The sequence below is a fragment of the Vanellus vanellus genome (assembly GCF_965231255.1).
Source record: "Vanellus vanellus genome assembly, chromosome: 1".
NCBI lineage: Eukaryota > Metazoa > Chordata > Aves > Charadriiformes > Charadriidae > Vanellus > Vanellus vanellus.
Genome location: NC_138905.1, coordinates 211673216 through 211693303, shown reverse-complemented (window position 1 = coordinate 211693303; position 20088 = coordinate 211673216). Strand labels below are relative to the sequence as shown.

The 20088-nt window shown below is 40.2% G+C and overlaps 1 protein-coding gene across 4 annotated transcripts in view; it reads left to right on the top strand.

Moving 5' to 3' along the window:
- The window catches only part of FAT3 (FAT atypical cadherin 3), a gene marked incomplete at both ends in the record, with an annotated part of 338041 nt that overhangs the window by 232719 nt on the left and 85234 nt on the right, over positions 1–20088 (top strand). For all 4 annotated transcript variants that reach the window (XM_082485358.1, XM_082485356.1, XM_082485357.1 and 1 more), the window contains 3 exons: positions 4805–4944; positions 14658–14933; positions 16529–16739. In XM_082485358.1, coding sequence (XP_082341484.1) covers positions 4805–4944; positions 14658–14933; positions 16529–16739 — 627 coding nt within the window. The remainder of the gene's footprint in view (positions 1–4804; positions 4945–14657; positions 14934–16528; positions 16740–20088) is intronic.

Genomic DNA, 20088 nt, shown 5'->3' with positions numbered 1-20088 from the left:
AACCAAACCAAACCAAACCCACACTGCAATTCAGAAGGGACAGAGTGGCAGACCCTCATTCTGTGGGAATGCCAGGTCCGCATTGTATCTTACCAGAGGCAAATTCTCCACCTGACCTTTAGAAGACCCTTTTAACAGTTCGGGAATTCTTCCTTGGCCTGTCTGTTGCACCAAATGAGTGGTAAGCTTTACATCAGAAGATCCTCTCCCGTTAGTCATGTAAGGTTCAGTAGGGGTTTTTTTTTGGTTTTAAGCTTTTTTATTGAAAGGAAAATTAATTATTTCCAAAGCATAAAGGACTTTGGTCAGAAGAAAAATATGTTCACAGTGACTACGAAGCCAAGAACCAAGCTAAGAACCAAGGTAACACTTCAGATTCAGACAGAAAATGTAACCAAGGCTACTCTATACCGACAACACAACCTGTAGTCTGTTTGCTCACAGATGTCTCGGTTCAATTTCCTGAGATCTCCTTCTTGACCATACTATACCGTCTGTTAAATTGAAAATTAGGGCTGTGCTAGAAAGGTCTCACAAAGCTGTAGTGGTGGCCAACAAATAAAATCTTTTGTACCAGGGACTGTTTCTGCAGTCATTCCAAGTTTGATAACAGCTGGAATTGGCTACAGTTATATTGTGAAATCCTATATAAACTACAACATGCTTTCAGATAACATAAAAAACTTCTAGTTATGGAAATATAATGCTTCCAGGGCTTATGCAAGAGCATAAAGATCAATTTCAATAAAGAGTGGAAATCATCTCACTTAACTATAGGTGTCCAAAGCGTAGACATAACTATCTGTGCTAGGTGTCTTTGGGAATCTTAACAGTCAATTAGAAAAAGCACTTTCTGGATGAATTTATATAATCCAAACATGATAAATCTTCTAATCCAAGTATGGGATTATGTGGAGATGTGGACTTTTCATGAAATCCCACTCTAAGTGCTTTAGTTTAATCAGAGTATTTTAAGGGAAGTCTTTAATCTGTATTGAAGATGTATCAGCATTACATCTTAGCCTGCAATGATATTACAAACAACTGCTAATCCACATCTCTCTGAGGTCATCCAGTGTTAAATTGCTTTCTCAGGACAACCTGTCAAGCCACCTTGCCAGTTCAATCAACTTGCCGTCTTTATTGTTGATTTTCCCAAAGTGCCCCGGGAACTCTCAATGTATTATCTTCATTTGAAATATTTCTTTCCTAATGCAATTGCAAGCACATTAGCAAAGACAGCTTCTACATATCTCGTATCTGAAAGCAGGTTTTAGTAGACAATAAAAAGGAAAGCATACGACATATGTTGGAAAATGGAATAAGTAATAAAAGTTCACATTAATAAAACTGAGCAGCTGAATGAAATTTCATCATCCTTAGCCCCCTTTCATCCTATGATCGTGATCAAAGAAAATGTTAAATGGCCGATAGTAATGTTGGTAAAAATGATAGTGTGGGAGCTTACAGCACTGCAGATGAGCTCACTTCAAAAGGGTTGGGAGTTACCCGGCAGCATGCTTTCGAAAACCGGCCTCGAGTACCCCCAAAATATGTGAAGCTGCCACCTCCTCAGCTGTCACCTCCTGTGGGCTCAGCCCTCCAACCTCAACATGAGCACCTTCAGAAGGAAGTGATTTCACATGGCATTCCCAGAATAGTTCAACTGCAGGAGTTTTTAAAAGAAAAGTCATGTTTCTTTTTACGTGACTCCTCTCTCTCTCCATGCCCCTCCAAAACCCATCTTTCAAAGATGATTGTGTTGAGTGCTTCTTTGGGTGCTTCATAGTAGGCCTTGAATAGACTTAACACGTCTGTAAGACTCTTACAGTTTAGAATTTACACTTAATTCATTAATTATTCTTCAGTGCTTAAGTGCAACTTCAGAAGCGTTCATCATATGAGGAGCTGCTTTGAGGGTATATGAAGGCTGAGGAGCAATACAAAGCATTTCCAGATAGCCTCTAGTACTCCAGAGGAGAAGCAGGACCCAGTATCTCAGGCAGTATTCCCAGAAGTTCAGGCATCTGAGTGGATCTCCATTGCCAACAGCTGACCATGGTCTGTTAAAATGTACAAGACTGAATTGGGAATAAACCAAGTTTTCACTCCAACAGAGATTATAATCACAAATCTCACAGCAGGATGTTCTCTGATCCATCTCGGTCTCAGTCTTTGATGCAGTTTCTGCCTTGTTTAATAGAAAATGAATCAGTGTAAACCAAAGTGCATTGCCTGGTTAGTTACAAGCCTAGGCTAGAGCGGGGTGGCTGATGACCAAGATTTATTTGTTTGTCACTAGACGATCTTGGAAGATGTGAATATCATATAAAAAAACTTGTTTGATGGCTTCAGTTCCAATTTTAGGGGCATAATATACTGCATTTAATGAAAATGGCTTGAAGAAGTTGGTGTATTTGCAATACGCTGTGTAGTGCCCTGCAAACCCAGCTCTATGCTAACAGAGGAAGGGCATTTCAAACATTTATTGCTAATACTTCCGTGTTGCTTCTCGGACATTTTACAGGCAGGGTTTGTTTGGAAGTGCATGCCAGTTGATAGCATATAATTTTTGATTGCTCATTATGATGGTTATTAAGCATCTTGAAGTATAGGCTTTCATTTTGTTTTCATGGTTATCAGTATGAAACATTCTCTTTGCAAAGTGCCCACTGTCCCAAGGCGAGCTTCATTTCAGCAGAGATTTCCTTGCAAGAATCTCAAACTCTCTTCTTCAAAGGAGGCTTTTTTTCAGAGTTGGTTTTCATGGTACAATTTTTCTCAAGTAAATCAATTTAAAACATTAATTGGGAGATGGCATTTTTCTTTTTCTTCCAGATTAACTTTTTTTAAAAAAAAATTCCAAACACTGAAGATATGATCAATGTCCAAATAGCTTGGTATTGCTTAAATGTCAAGGACAATTATGCTTTTTTTCTAGTGTCAAATAGTGTTAAATATATATATATCAATTGTGAAAAATATGCAGTTTGGGCTTGCAGAAGGAGGTTAGGGAATAAGTAGTGTTTCTATCCACCATAAATCACAGCAGATCCAGTGTCAGTGTTTTCTTGGAGAACCACAACTACATTTATTAGGTTCAGAGCTATATATATGTATGCACATATATTCAGCATAGGAAACTCTGATGGCATGGCTGAAACCACCACGTTTGGGTCATTTCAGTGGGCAGAAGTTCACTAATTCTGCCTTGACTTTGCGTAGGTCATCTGCGCTCTTATTCCTCCTTCCCTTTCTTCTCCCCCTCCCTGAATGGCCTCCAAGGCAGATACGGACAGAGCAGTGCTTCTTCTACCTTACGCTTTCTTTGCAATAGCCTGTGCAGAAGGTGGAGAGAAGTGAGGGTTTCTTCACATTAAGGAATTCAGGGGCTGCGATTTCACTGAGACTCTCCTCTTCAACTTCTTGGAATGCCAAAACCTTCTTCCTCTCACTAAATGCATGACTGTTTCTGAGAATAGTGCTGGTTTTGGTCAGCACACCATGCAGATGCCAAGACTCGATGGTAGAGCAAGGAAGACTGTCCTCTTTGCTTCTCCGTCCCCAGCCCTAACATGAGAGGTATTCTGTGATAATACACCAGCCGTTCAAATATATAGCTCTATATACATATTGTACAAGAGCTAAGTCAATGGCATGGATGTTTTTCTACCTGTCCATCTAATCCCAAGTGATCTGAGCAGCTCTTGCACAAGCTTTATAACCAGTAGGCTTTGAAAGCCTTTTCCACTTTGTAGAACCAAGTTGTCGGAGACCGTAGCTAGCGGCATTGCATTGCTGTGTGATGAACATACCTTAAGAGTTCGTTTGTCAACAGTGTTGTGTTCCACCTCTCCCTGTCCCCAGCTTCCAAAGATTTCAGGCTCAATTTATAAGAAACTCCACTTTATAGATGAATGAGTGAGAAGCAACTTAGCAGCAGGGAGTGTGTGCTTCACTTCTGAACATAATGAGTGGTTCTCATTTATAAACTATAGGTGTGGCTGAGAAATCCTGTAACCCTTTAATCTCAAATTATTTATGGCTTTCTCTTACTTTTTAATAGATTTTTTTTTCTTCTTTTTCCTTTTTTTCTTTCACCTGAGACTCAGGAGGGTTTTCCCACTGCTGCATCACTCAGTGTGTGACAGGATAAGGGGATATTAGTTTCAGAACAGTGCTTTGTGAGGGTTTTTTTTAATGGAAAGAAATTTATGATGTGTATCCTGTCAGATCTATTTAAATAATTCCTAAAAGACTAGTAGAATTTGACCTTTGCTGCCAGTAATTATCATTGTCCTTGAAATTAACATAACAAATCTCTATTTGCATTTTTTAAATTGATTATAATTGTAATTTTTAAAGACGCAGCTGACGGTCTTTGCACCCATGAGCATCAGTGAGAATCTCCTGAAAAAAAAACCTTGCAGAATGAAACCCTCTTAAAATGATTTTTATACAAAAAGATAATTGTGCTTGTTCATTTTCCAAACTACAAGGGCACACATCTTATGGGCTTATAGCCATTTGATTCTTTTTATAGACTCAGTTATGGTTCACTTAAATATACTGCTAGTTTTTTTTTCTTGCAGTGCATTTTAATGATATCTGCTTTCCAATATACAAACTGTGCTTTGAAATATAAATGAGTTGTGAACAAAGAAGTATCAGTAGATGTACTGTGTATGCTAAGGCAGGCCGTTAAGATGGATGCCAGTAAACAGATATGCCCACTTCTAGGAACATTTTCAACGGAAATTTTCCAGAGATGGCTAATTTAATTGTATTTTTGTGCAACAATTAGGAGGGAATTACGATAGTTCTTTCGACGCGGAGAAGGGAGTGGGCACTATTGTCATTGCAAAGCCCTTGGATGCAGAGCAGAGGTCAATGTATAATATGACTGTGGAGGTCACCGATGGAACAAACATTGCCACGACTCAGGTAGAATATCACATTCCTTTCTTGGCAAGTTTTTCATTTGTTAGTGGAATGTATATGCTATAAAAATTAATAATTTTGCCATTCAAATAAAACCTCATCCTTTGAGACCACTGTTAACTGATGGAGGGGGTATTTTTCAGAGCCTTTCCGCCTGGTTGTAAAGAATCATCTGTTGAAGGTTTCAAAGCGTTCTTTCTCCTTTTGTCCTCTTCGTGCTCATACGAAAGTAATTCGCCTTCCTCCAGCTGAGGGAGTCCCTATCACAGGCGGCGAAGCTTACATTTTGACAATTGTATCACCCCGTAATGGTCCAAAATACAATAGTGCCTCTGTGGTGTTGGGGAATATTGCTATTGATTATATTAAATGGAGTTTATACTTCTCATCCTCCCAAGACCCAAATGTGGGACACAGGATCAATTGTTCAGAGAAGAAATTGTTCAGAGGCGAAACTTAAAATTCAAAGGATCTCTCCTTTAGTGTCACTGCCTGCCATTACATTGTCTTCTGGGAACAGCCCCAGTGAACCCCTTAAAACCGGGCTTGCTTATCAGGGTCAGTGCCTTTCAGCAATTAAAAAGTCAGGTCAGATAAACGTGAAGGGCTGGGATAATGCTGGCTCTGGCACATCCTTGTCGGAGAGACCCTTACGTAGAGCCTGGGTATCTGTTTGGTGGGAAGCAGTCTGGAGTTGGGACGGGGTCAGGGTTGTGGCACAGGGACAGGGACTCTGCGGTCCAGGTGGCACCAGGGAGACTCCAAGGAGCAAAATCCTTCAATAGGTGGTGGGACTGTGGGGTATGAGTTAGCTACAGCCTGAGATCCTACAGCTGGATTACTGCCCAAGTGTAAAGTGTGCCTATAGCCTGGATATTATTTGACACATAGGCAAAAATATATCCTGGTAGAGGACACCTGTGTGCAGCCTTAAATCCCAGATTAAATGTGGTTTGTAGGGGAAAAAAAATGGGTTTGTGGTGTCATTTCCTTCTTTATAATGGAGAAGGAAGGCCCGAACATGTTTTTGCTTCTTTATAATTGCAGAAAGAAGGCCTGAACACATGCAGACGGTTCTGGTTTACCTTGCCTTTTTGCTCAAATGGTTCAGTTGTAAATCTGTGTTCACTGAGTCACACCACCAACTTTCCTAAGAGGCTTAAATCATTGAGTGTTTTCTCAATCTGAATTCCTGTTTATAACCAGCCCTAAAATCTCCAACTATACCTATCTGATAATTTCTCCTGATAATCCACTCTTGATTAGATAATTTCTCCTGATAATCCACTCTTGATTAGAAAAAATCAGTTGATAGTAAGGTAGGTGGTAGGAAATCTGCTATTTTCCCTCTTAGTTTCAGTATTTAATTGCATCTCCACGAAAAACATCCCTTATTTTTAACTTGATTCTATCTGGCCTGTATTCCCTGTTATGCCTTTCTCTGCTCAATTAAAGAGCTCTTTAAAAACCAGTATTTTCTCCCCAGGAAGGCACTTACTCAGAATAGTCAAATCACCTCCCAGCCTTCTGGTAGACAAGCAAAGGAGAATGACTGACCTCTTTACATTCCCTTTCAATAAGGCATTTTCTTTAGCGCTTGAGTAGTTTTTTGTTTTGCATTGCTTTTTAAACTTGGCGACAGTCTCAGTCCACATTTCAGAAATGTGGTGTTAAATCCCTAACATGACTCTTTTTTTTTCTTGCAAACATTTCAGCCAAATAAATATTAAAAAGCACAGGGAATTTCAAACATGCTGGATAAAAGTAATTTCTCTTCTCATGGATATTATGTTTATTGTTTTTTGCTGCTTTTTATTTAATAAATTGACCCCTATGACAGTCCTCAAAACCTATTTTGATGAAAACCCTACATTTTTAATTACAACATATGGTAAAAACATATTTCAGTAAAGCTGTTGCATTCTAAAAGAAGCCGCGGCATTCTTTGTAACAGTGATGTGACCTATTTAAGCATGTAAGATAGTCATTTTTGATTGCAGTAGTATAGCATTAGGTAATCATTGATGGGTACAGACCGTCCTTTCCTCCACTTCCTTCTCTCCGTGTTGATACTGTTTAAGTATTTAATTGTGGCCCGGACAACATCTGAGAATGTGTTTCTTTTGGTCTTCACCACAGAGACTTCAAAAGCGATCATTATCTCAAAGCTGCCAGAATTATGGCCTGATTAATTATCTCTCCCTTTTACAAAACTTTCATAATCTATTTTTGACTCTACTTTGGAGCCTTTGGTTACCTGATTCATATTTATTTCCTTTTAGAACAATAATAAGAAAATCAAACACATGTTAAGTAAAATATGTCATAGAAAGAGTCAAAAAATCATCTGGTGATGGCTCTCAGTGGCCTTGTTCTGAGTTTTGATGAAACGACATTTTAAGTATTTTGTCTCATATACGTAGTACCACCTGCATTTTTAACTTTAGCTGCAAGAAGGTGTGGCAGAAGAGGAAGCAAATATATAAATTCATCCCCTTGTATAACAATAAAATAATATAAAGCCCCCCTCAAAGTGCGATGGTTTATTATGAAACAGCTGATCATTGCCGTGCCAAATGGAACAGTCTTGCTTTTTATTCCACCCCACCTGTTTCCCTTTATCTCTTCCTGGCCTTTTGTCCATTACACAGTTGGAGGTGGTAAAATACAGCGTAAAAATGCCAAGGATTTTTGCTTGGGTAACATGATCCCTGGCAGAATTTTCTTCAGCAATGTTCCTGCGCTCCTTAAACTCGGATAAACTACCATGAGAGGAAGGAAATCATTTTGATTTAAAAGTTACATCTGTTGTACTAGAGGTTCGCTGTTGTGAAAAGAGGTGAAAAGAACATAAGGAATATTAAAAAAAAAAAAAAAGAAATCACAAACTTCCTGTGTAACTGAAAGCCTATTTGGTTTGGGTAGGATCAGGATTTCAAAAAAGTATACGATCTCCAAAGTCAGAACCAAAGCGCCAGGACTTGCTGGGCCGCTGCCACTCGCTCAGCCCCATCCGGCTGAGGCCCAGCCGTGCCGGCAGCGCAGCCGCGATGGGGAGGGATGGAGGGGGCAAAGATGAAGAAATGTTGACTCGCTTGATTTATGTATTTAGAGTGTGGGTATAAAGCCTCTGTCACGTTGATTAACTTCTAGGAAGGCTAAGTCTCCTGACTTAGCCAGGGAGAGCTTTCGGTTTTTTCTCTTAGCTTAATTCATCATTGCTCAAGGCCACGCGGTAATTTATTAAAGGCTGAAGGCGTACGTTGGCTCTAAATCCCCACGAAATGCGATTCCCGCAGCTGCCAGGCGAGCTGTTGGCCTTGGGGAGGGGACGGGGCTTCTGCATCCCACGCACTGGAGAGAGCCCGGACAGCAGCTCAGCGCGGTGGCCCTGCTCCTCGCCACCGCCGCCACCGCCCCTCGGGCTGCGAAAGGGACTTTTGCATTCACTTGAGCAGAGGGAGGACTCTCCTAGCAAGAAATCAGTGTAATGGCATCTAAATGCCATTGCTGCGGCATTTTGACTAACTTTGACTGTGTAACGTTAGAGGTTCTCTTGGTCACGAGTCAAGTTTATCCCAAAGCCTCCTTAGCACAACATAGGAATAGCATTTATTTATTTATTTGTCCTGCATACTGTTGAGTTTTGCTAAAATACCCACAGAAGTCCAGTACAGTGGGGAACAATCATCTGATGATAATTTTTCACTTTTATTGAGAATGTTGTACTAGCAGATAACTATCTTTTTAAGACAGACTCCTGGTATCAAAAGGACATCAAAAAGACACTTTTCTCTCTTGCTTAATTTTTTGCTTTCTCCTTGTTTCTCACCATCCTAACCACTATAAAAAAGATGCCTTAAAGCATGAAGGCTGATGCTTCCACGCTAGAAGGCAAAAAGTGCCTCAGTTTCACTTACTGCAAAACCATCTCACTATTTCCCAGTAGAGTGGACACTCAGAGAGAAACATGTAGTTCCCTCTGAAAAGTTTCTGTAGATCAATTGCTTGTAATACCTTCAGCTGAGCCAAGCAGGCTGGAAGAGCAGATGGGAGAAGTTACTGCTCATTGCCCTTTTCTGTCTCTTCTTGCAGAAGGTTGTGGACTTTTATTTATTCTTCTGCCCAGGATTGACCTTTAGCTGCGAGTTTCAGGATGCCAAACCTGGTCTCCCCTTTCAGAGATCACCTTTTCTTCATAAGATTGTTTCTTGGCAAAGAGGAGCTGATCAATCACCCCGAGTGAGGGTGGTTCTCTTAACTGAATGGTGAAAACCTCTTCTTAGAGGACCATGGCCAAAAAGTAGATAAGACATTAGAGCCTGCCAGAAGAGGTTCTGGGCCATGGATTCTTCTAGGACAGGCAAGAAGACATGGGGTTTCAATTCAACTTTTCACTTTTGCAGAGTTGAACATTTCCTCCAAACTAGAACCAGCCCGGTTCCTTGATTTTTTTTTCTGTCCCATCCAGTGGTCTCAGCAGTGCCTTGCCTGTGAAACAAAGACTTTTTCCCCCATTTCAACCTAACAGAAGGTAAAGGATAAATAACAGGCCACTGAGGCTGGGTAGGGAAACTGCATTTTTATGTTCAGGTTGAGGTTTGGAGGAGAGAAAAACTACTTCTCAGGAAGTGGCAAATAAAGCTGTGTGGTAACACTACTGAAAGCAATATTAAATCAAAATAGGTTTTCAAAACCCATACAAGAGTGTAACCTGAGTTTAAGCAATTCAGGCACTTAATAGGTTGTACTACAACACTGTGCCCAGACCAAGCAATTAGCCAAGCAGATTCTTCCAGCCTCAAATGTCTCTAAAACAGCGCCTGGCATTTGTCCAGTTTTCACTCAAATACGTTTGTGCCTGAACCAAAGGTATTTGTGATGGGCAACATTAAAAACAGCTTTGGAGAGACTTCCTGCGTTAGGTTTTGTCCTGCTTTGATTTGATTGTATATCTCTAGGCCTTTCACTTACCAGTTTGAATATAAAGTCTTTGCTAATGCTCTGAGTGTTACTTTGCCTAATTTGTAAGCTTGGAGGCCTGTGAATCCTTTATTTGAAATTTTCTTTTACTGTGGGAAATAGGAAGCGAGCAGGGAGAAGCAAATCTTTTATAGCGAGGCGCTTGTTCGGACTATAAATTAGGCTCTGCACAATGGAAGCAGAAGGAGGCAAGCCTGCCTTTCTGGAGCCTGCGACGCGCTGGAAAAGATATGAGCTTTCAAGAATAACCGGGCAGAGACTGCTTTGCTGCATGTTTGCTTTACGAGCGTGGAAAAAAGACTTGCAACTAATGTTTGTCTGTGAAAAGTGGTTTAGTCAGTAACCTTGCACAGTCCTCAGCAAAGAGGAATCCCTACTTAGCAGCAAACAAGTAGTAAACATTTCCATTAGTCACCTTTCCAAGATGTGTTGCGAAACTTTTAAAGCCTGTCTTTGGTTTTACACAATGGGTATTCTCACAGCTTAACACCCCAGGCACCTCCACAGCAATAAAGGATATTTATGCGACACAGCTCATTCTTGCCGTATCTTCCGTTTGGAAATAAATATGAAGAAAGTATTAAATTACACATACACTGTGAGTCTTTGAGGCGCTTCGGTAGGATAACACTTGATTTGGGGTGAAAGATGCGTTACAGGCTGGCTAAAGCTTAAGGCTTCAAGGAGCAGAGTGTTGGCCCTTTTGAAGTCAGTGGGAAAGTTGCCAGTAGTACCAAGATTTTATGCCTAAATTTGGCAGCCGTTAAATGAATTTGAGTAACTTTCATCATATGAACGATCTGGTGGCAGTCGGCTTACTCAGCTTCACATATGTTTGTAGGATCAGGTTTTGTATGAGCCCGGTGTTCATGTCAGTGTAACATTTGTCTATTATTAGAGGAAAAGATTGCCCCCTCTTTTTAAGTAACATCTTATTAGAAGTTATCCTGCTGGAGCGGGAAATCTTCTGCATAGGAAGGTGGCATTTTAAGGAGGCCTAATAAAAGAGGGGTGGTTCAAAAAATAAACCTAAACCATCTTCCCCAGCTTTGCAACTGCACTTCTTGTGTGCCTTTAAGTCGTTTAACCTTGCTGCAAGGCAGTGTTTCCTTGGGCAAAGGATAGGGATAATAAGTCACATGTTCCTCAAAAGCGTTGTAAGGATTGAAGGACTAATATCTATTTAGAATGGCACTTAAGTTCCATTTTATTTTACCTGAATTTGTTTCGAGTAGCTCCCAAGACAGTTAAATTTTTAAGAGCATAAAAGAGTCCCATTTTCCTTTTCCATAGCTTGTGGGTTTAACAGAGCTCTGTATAATCAGTATTCCCATATATAATCTAACTTCCTTTTGTTGCAAGGGAAATCCACTCCCCTCTAATAAAGGAGAGACTGTAATATTAAAATTACAGTTGACTCTCGGGGATTTTGAGGGACAGCTGACAAAAATTAGAAATATTCTTAACTGCTTTAATAGACGAAATTGTGAATCAATAATGACCTCTTTATTCATTAGCATCTCTAATGCACCACCTTCCATCTCCAGATGGAAGTGGCTGTTGAAATGCAGAGTATGTAATAAATAATGCGTATTTCAATGTGGGTCACTTGACAAATCATTAAAATGCTGCCATCTCTGGGGAGGAAGGTGCCTGCCACTTAAGCAGGCCCTTGATCAGTTTTACAGTAGATATGAAACGAGAGAGGGGGAAAAAAAAAAGTAGTTCTTTTCTGGACACTATCAAGGCAATTCTAAGGGCATAGCTCCCCATAAGTTTGATGACCACAGTGGATGAGGCCCTCCATTTTTTCCTCTTTTCCCACCTCCATGCCTCCCGCTCCCCAAACACCAACATGGTCCATATCTGTGTGTCAGGGAATTAGCTTATACCTTTTTCCGTGGGAAGAAACGCTGCTTTGTGAATCCCCACTGTAATTTCCATAGGCTTGTGGCTTACCCTCGGTCTCTGATGCTGGTCCAGTCCCACCCTGTTTAGTTTATGCAGTCTAGCGAAGGCATAAATCACAGAGCTGTGGCTTGCACAGTCACGGAGCAAGCTTTGTGGTGGATAAAGCTTTATGCCTTCCCCTGCTTTCCCAGTTTGCCAGTGATCCCAAAATCCATTAGATAGAATGGGAAGTGAACCCTAGCACTGGGCTGATCACACACCACACAAACAAAACCGCATGTCGCCGCTGTAGCAGTACCTTCAAGACACGCTGGTGTGCATCTGTACGTTAGTGTGGGTTTTTTTCTTACAGAATACCTTGAGCTTGCACACAGCAATGTTAAAAAAAAAAAAAAATCACAGGCATACTTACTTGTCCAAGGTAGAATGTGCTGTACTGGTATCAGCAGAATCAAACACTCTTGGTATTTTTAGTCAAATCAATTTGAAAAGTTTTTACTTCCCTGTTGGACTTTCTAAAACGATACCTGACAAAGGTTTTGGCCACTAATTGAAAGTAAAATAAATTGTGGTGTTGTCTGTGTTAACACTGCAGCAGTAGAATAATCCAGCCATGTTACAGTGGTAGCTGGCAAGGACTGAGAGGATCAAAACTGCTCAAGAAGGTGTCTTTAAGTGTTAAACACCAGTAATCAGATTATCCCCTACTCAAATTGCTTCAATGTCTCTTCCTTACACTAACAAAAGTGAGTCAGCGCTGGCTTTATGTCCCATCAGAGTAGAGTTGAAGTCTTTCTTTTTTTTTTTTCCTTGGGCTTTTCTTCATATATTACAACTCATTTCTTCACATACTTTTTCAGATGCATTTGGCTTTTTTTTTTTTTTTGTCCTCAGTCAAGTCAGAAACACGCCTTCATATATTGTATAGCAACAACAAAAATATAAAAAGCTAAGTAACTCTTCATCGGTATTATAAGCCCAGCAACGTATATTTCTCCCCGATTTTACTGCTATCTGTCCAAGACTGAAGCATAACTTAATATAGGCTTCACCCTGCCTCACTCTGGCGTACCATAATCTGGTGAAAATTAAATCGTATGGAATGCGCAGTTGAAGCCCTATGCCATTTAACTTACAGAGCATTTTATTTCAGCTGTCTTTTAAACAGTTCCCAGGCTAGTTCATTACGACTGCCGCTTACAATTGCTCATGTTCCTTCTGGTAATGTGCTCTGCAAACCCTTCCAAATATCATGGAAATCTAAAGTTTCATTTCTCTCCGAGGCCAACATCTGTTTGTGCAATATTGCAGTAAAAGTAGAACTGTATTTTTCTTCTGTTAAGAAAGTGTGGGTGAACAGGGGTTGATCGAGCAAAGTAATAAAATATTTGCTTAAAAAGAGCCAAGTACTTTTCAGAACAAAGAAAATATCATGAGGGATGGGTCAAATCTCCAAGTCTTAAGGAAGAGGCCTGTGCATGGCCTTTCCCATGTCGTTCATTGGACTACTTTTTATTTCAAAGCCTTTGAATCAAAAGATTGTTCCATTTCAATCGCTGTAAAATAAGGTGTGTGCTTTCATAGGCGTATTCTGCAAAAGATACTTTTTGTTTCCAGTACTGAAAAAGAGGCAACTCTTTGCCTTGCCTCTTTCGGTATTATGTAGTTTGTCAAGGGGTTTGCTGCCACGCTGCCCAACTAATCCGGAGCATATAAAGTCTAGAAAGCAAATTTTCTCCAGGGAGTGACTCCTCCAATGGTGAAACCCACAAAACCTCATCAGAGCCACACACGCATAGCATTGCATAGTCATGTAACTGTTGAAAGGCAAAGGCTGGAAAATAGTGATTCATATTAGTTACCAGAGACAGCTTGTGATCTGTTGAAATGGGTGTAACAGGCAGCGACAGCAGCATCTTGGCTGCCTTCTCCCTCTCCAAGTTTCTTTAGGGGTCAATACCTAGGTTTTAAAGACAGACTTGAAGCAAATGGCACGGCGTTCTTTCACATTTTTAGCAGCAGTTCCACCGTTCATAAACCTCAACAGAAGGGAGGCAAATAGGTGTTCGAGGGGAAAGCGAATTATTTGGCAATGAAGACAAACATCACTGGCAAAGGAAGAGCAAGGATGAAATCATAAAAATAATCCTCCCCTGTCACCAGTGCCCTGAGACTGATCGTCTTTGGTGGTACATATTGATCTGTGTGGAGTGGGCTTGCGTGGTTGTGAGGTCGTGTCTCCTGTTCTCACCTCACCAAGTGTCACCGTTCCCAACACAGCCTCAGGTGTAACGGGAACTGGAAGTCTTCACTGCTGTCATGATTTGTCATTGCTAGTATGTCCCAGCGCAATGTATCAGGCAGGAAACAACACGGGATTTAGCCAAATCTTGATTGTATAAAAAGCAGATTTAAGTAACACAAAAAGGATTCTTTTATATCCTTATTAATAGTGAAGGGGAAAGGAAATCCCATAATAGCTCTAGAAGTCTCTTGTAACTAGAGCAGTTACAAGGGACGACAAAACCTTTCCTATGACCGCTGTAGGAATATTTTCCAATCTATACCTACTGAAAATAAGGACTTCTTTGTCAGGCTCTGAGTAGGTCTTATAATTAGGAACATTTTGCCTCCAAAGTCATAGCCTTACTATTTCTTTTGATTTGAACAGTAAGCATGGAAGTAAATGATGTTTCTCAGTCCCACCATACAGTGGTATAACATCTTCAGCCAGCTGAAGTAAATTACATTTCGCTAGGCGCCTATTCAGTAATCTGACTAGACTTCAATAACTTCAAATGTTTTTCTTTTATTAACTGTAGGTTCTTATCAAAGTGTTGGATAACAATGATAATGGCCCAGAATTCTCTCACCCAAGTTACGATGTCACCATTTCAGAGGACATCCTCCCTGATACTGAAATTCTGCAAATTGAAGCTATAGACAGAGACGAAAAGCATAAGTTGAGCTACACTATTCACAGCAGCATCGATACGGTCAGCATGAGAAAATTCAGAATTGATCCCAGCACTGGGGTGCTCTATACTGCTGAGAGATTAGACCATGAAGCTCAAGATAAGCACATCCTTAACGTCATGGTAAGAATGCAATATTCACTTGGGTCAGGACACAATTACTGCTGCTTCAGGTGCATACGTGCCTTAGTCTTTGCATGAGCAAAGGACTTTCAGTGCAGTAAGTAGTCATTAATTTCATCTTGCCTGCCCTGCTGTGTATTTATATTACATTTTTTTATTTGAGCTTTTTGGGAAACTTATTGTGAATTCATTGTGTGTAATATGATATGATTTGCTATCTCAAGGGAGAGCAAGCAGGAAATTATTTAATCTCTTGGCATCTGGTCTCCTCACTCAAGGTAATTTTCAGAGTTTCTGAAGTTAGGCTGAAAGTTATTTGAGAAGTTATTCACAGGGAGATAACTGCTTTCCTGCCATAGAGAATGCTACAGCCTTTCTGAATACAAGCCTCATTTATAGTTTACTTTTACTGACTTATTTCAGTATATAAGCTGTTGATATACAAAATAGCTTTCAGCTACATTTCCAAATGTTTGGTTATGCAGAAAAAAAAACTAATTACAATTTTTTGCTCGGTGTGTGTAAATTACAGAGCATAGGACTGTTTGTTTTCAAGTGAAGGTTGTATATTATGGACTGGAGGTTAATAAAAAAAATAATCTGTGTTAGTTTAAATATTGTAGTCCACTGTTTTCTTTAACCACTTCCGACTCCTGAAGAAGAGATCTTGGAAGGAACAGTTCACAACGTGTTAGGTACGAGGCCATCTTTGGGTGGGGGCGCACAGCAATCGGAGATCTGCTATGAGGGCCATCAAGCAGGAGCCGAGTGGGGTCTCCACTCACAGTGTAACAAGCTGCAAGTCCTTTGGGGAGCAGGCTAAGAAATAAATATAAACCGAAGCACAGAGAGACACGGCTGATAGAGGTCATTTCCCAGTGTTTGTGTTTGATCTCCACCTGATACAATAAGGGGTTTGTTCTGCTTATGGAGAACCAAACTTTAGAGGATCATGTTGGCAGGATTATCAGTGTAGCAATGCTGAGACTTTTACCATGGGGTTGAGAGAGGTGCGATAAATGGTACCTCTGTTGGAAGTGCTGAGCACAACGTAATTCCTACTGTTTACCATTGGTATTGTCATCTTCAAAAAGGTATGTACGTATATACTGATGAAAATGTCCATTGGCAGCTACAAGCGCTAGACTGACACACAACTGATCATAGTGGGTAAAATTGTTTATAGCTCTTTGAAAGAAGGAACAATGGGCATGGTATGTTTGCCTCTATGCTAAAAAGCAGGAATTGGAGAGACAAAGGCAAGACCATTTAGTACATATCTAAAAAAAAAGAATTTCTTGCAAACCTGAAACTGAATATCATGTAGTTGCCAATTTTAAAATTTATCTCATGATGATTAGGTGCCATGCATTTTTTCACAAGTGAAAAAAAAATCTCTAAGCTCTTCCTGTTTCTTTAATTTTACTATCTACCATCTCACATGTGAAAGTATTTTAGACTGTTCTTTGGGACAAACGGATTTTTTTATTACTTTTTATTAAATAGAACTGAATATTACTAGCACTCAGATGAGTAAAACTTGTGAAGTTTTACTAGACGGATATCAAGATGTGTATTATGCACTTGTTTTATAGGTCCGAGATCAAGAATTCCCTTACAGAAGAAACCTGGCCAGAGTCATCATAAATGTGGAAGACTCCAACGACCACAGTCCGTACTTCACCAGCCCGTTGTATGAAGCCTCAGTGTTTGAATCTGCAGCAGTTGGATCAGCAGTCTTGCAGGTCACAGCTTTGGACAAAGACAAAGGAGAAAACGCAGAGCTTATCTACAGTATTGAAGCAGGTTAGGACAGAGGATAAAAATGTAGCATCGTGATCCGTGCTATGCACAGAGCAGTGCTATGATGGTGACACGCAAGTCAGCTTCTTTGGTCTACCTTCTCTTGTAGGGCTGGGCAAAAAAGACACCTTCGTGTTGGTTGTTTTTTTTTATTTTGATGCTAGCAAACCCAAAAACGGTCAGAACAGAATTTCATTCATGTTCACTAGATGGCTACAGAGCCTTTTACCTCTAAGTCATTGGTTCAAAACCATCAGAGAAGATAGTTATTAAAACTACAGCCAGTGACTTGTTTTCAGGTTGCCGGCTTCATTCTAGTACACAGTGGATCCTCCATAAACAAGTGCCACCCCAGCTGGTACATCCCGGCATCTTTGCCAATATTCGGATCAGAGGAGCATGGAGACTAACAGCAGGGCTGTGCTAAGAACTTCTGCCAGCAGAGCTGTAGCAGTGTAGTGGCACAAGTTCTCTTGAAACTAAGGGAGGGCACGGCGATACCAGATTAAAATTGCTTTTGCTGTTAAGCTGTGGATATTTACGTTCACCACGTAATCTGTATCAGCAAAAACATTCCTCTGCTGGTGTAACAGCACTGCCGTTTGCATCATCTCTGCCACACATGCAAGTGAATGTAACTTCCTCTGGCTCATATGGATCTGAAGTTAGCAACTATCTCTCAGATAAACCATTAAACCATTAACATATATACAAGAGGGGTGTCTAGAAAAAGAGAGAAGGAAGTAGAAATCTGTAGCCTTTGGGGTTTTTAATGTTTCTTTTTTTAGTAATAGGAATCTTTCCATTATAATAATAGCAAAACTTGAAACCTGTATTGCCCTAAAAATAGTCTCATATACTACACGTTGTCCCCATATTAATCAGATTACAAGCCTTTGCCAGCATTAGGTTCTGATCCTACAGGATCATTATTTATCTTTATATTATTATAAAGACTTGTCATTAGCTAGGATAGCTTATGTCAATTAGGAGTAGGCTAAATGATAGAAAATAAGTAATGAAATAAGTATCTGCACCATCTCTTGTTGATTTAACTTCATGTAGTTCAAGCTCACACCTTAAATTGAACTGATGTAACCTGAAACTTAGAGAAGACCCAAGGAACTTTTTTGTCATTACTCTGTATGCTCTGTAGAAGTAGAGTCACCAGGAGGTGAAGTTTTTTTGCAGCTAAAAGTGCTGAACTTACAATTTTACAAAGATCTTAACACTAAAAACCAAATATTTCCTTATATGCACTGCACTTGGTATTACCAGTGTTATGGTTTGAGAAACCCACAACAATTTATTGCTGTTCAGAGACTTATTCTATCACCGGATGACCCCTCCCCACCCAGGAAAGGGAATCGGGAAAAAACAAGGAAACCTGAGGGTTGAAATATAAACAGATCTAATAGAATAAGACTAGATAATTAACATTAATAACAACACTAAAGAACCAGTATTGATCCCCATACCAATATAAAATAGACAAGGATTAAACTCAGCCAATTCTCTCAGTAGAAGCTGTGCACTCCCAGCAGCGGACAGTAAATGTGGGACACTATGAGCGCTATGGCTTCAGGAGGAAGGGAAGGGCTCAGGGGTCTGGCACCAGAGCAAGAAGTTCTCTAGATCGCCACCATCATAGAAGAGAGAACTTCACAGCAAACTTTCTAATTTATATTGTGTGTGACATTCATGGTATGAAATAATCCTGTTGGCCAACTTGGGTCAAGTGCCTGGGTCTTGCTCATCCTCATCCCTGCACCTGGCGAGCTCAAAATCACCAAGATCTTGAAACCCACACACCATAGCTGGCTATAAAGTAAATATTTTCACAAATTCAGAGGAGAACTTAGTCCTGTGTCACTCAAATCAGGACAACCAGTTATTTCTCAGTATTCCCCAGTGGCCTTTAACTTAGATTAGAGGTAGTTTTACACATGCCCGGGCAGGACAACACTGTGCCTCATAGTACGAACTCTGAGCAGATCAGGTTCCTGGGGCAGTATTTTTCAAGACTGTTCCCAGCTTTTTCTTGACACCTTATTACTACTATGAGCTCCAGCCCAGTCACCTATAGGTGCCACCACAATGTAAAGAGCAACCTGACATGCCAGGAGTATGGCTCCCATACACTGGTGGTAGAATCATACGTGATGCAGACGGAAAATACAATGATTAGAAAGGATGCTTTGCCTATCAGATGGTCCTTTTTAGTCTGCATGTTTTTCTCTTTTCTAGAGGCTCTCTTTTCTATTACAGCCTGTTTCTGTTTCATCACGAACTCTCCCTGCAGCGTCAGACTTCAAACTTCCATTTACTCCCCCAGTTTCATTATCCACAGATGTTCCAATCCCAGATGCATCAAAATTCTGTCTTCTGCTGCTGTGGTTTCTATGATCTATAAAATCTGCAGTTGAGGATACTGGTTTTAACTGCAGCATTCAGATTGTACACAGCCCTTTCATGCAGGGGAATTACTTACATCACCTTACAGGTGAAGAGAGCAATTGGTAAAGAAAGCTTTTTTGTAATTTCATAAGAAATTCCTAAAGGAGAAAAAATAGCTCCGGCCTCACATGAGGCAGTCAGTGGCTAAAAATTATTTGTACCAGCAAGCACTGACAAAATAACTGCAGCAGCATTTGTAGTGTCTGCAAATGTGACAGATACTGTGATCTTTATGAGAATTTGTAGCTCTGGCAGAATCTCAGCTCCTCAATGAACAGCACAATTTTTGTTTTAGCTAGTAGAGTAAACTTTACTGATCTGAAAGGACGGATATAAATATAAAGCCACTACCAGTATTGAACTACACACAGTAGTATGTATCTTAAATTAGCCTCCAAGCCCCAGAATGCACAACAGATAGTGAATCACATCTTAAAAATAGTTCACCTTAACTCACTTCATTTAGGATTCCATGTATTTGGTATTCCAGCTACAATTTTCACATTTACTGCTCTATGCACAGCACCTGTAACAATCAGCATTAAAAGAAAATCTCTTGTTTATCACCAGTTGCCTGAGACATATTTCTCTCCAGGCCATGGATGAGTGCTTGGCTGTAGATTGGAAGCAGTTCTGGATTTTAAAGTGTAAATTACAATAGCAGGAACATGTTATAATGATTGGAATCGCTGTAAGTCAGTACATTCAGTTTGTATTTCACGGAATCACAGAATCACGGAGTTTCAGAGTTGGAAGGGACCTCTAGAGATCATCTAGTCCAACTCCCAAATCAAATCCAGAAAAAAATCAATTTCAAATCTGATTTTTTCTGAATCAAATTCAGAAAAAAAGAGTCACAGAATCATAGAATCATAGAATAGTTTGGGTGAGAAGA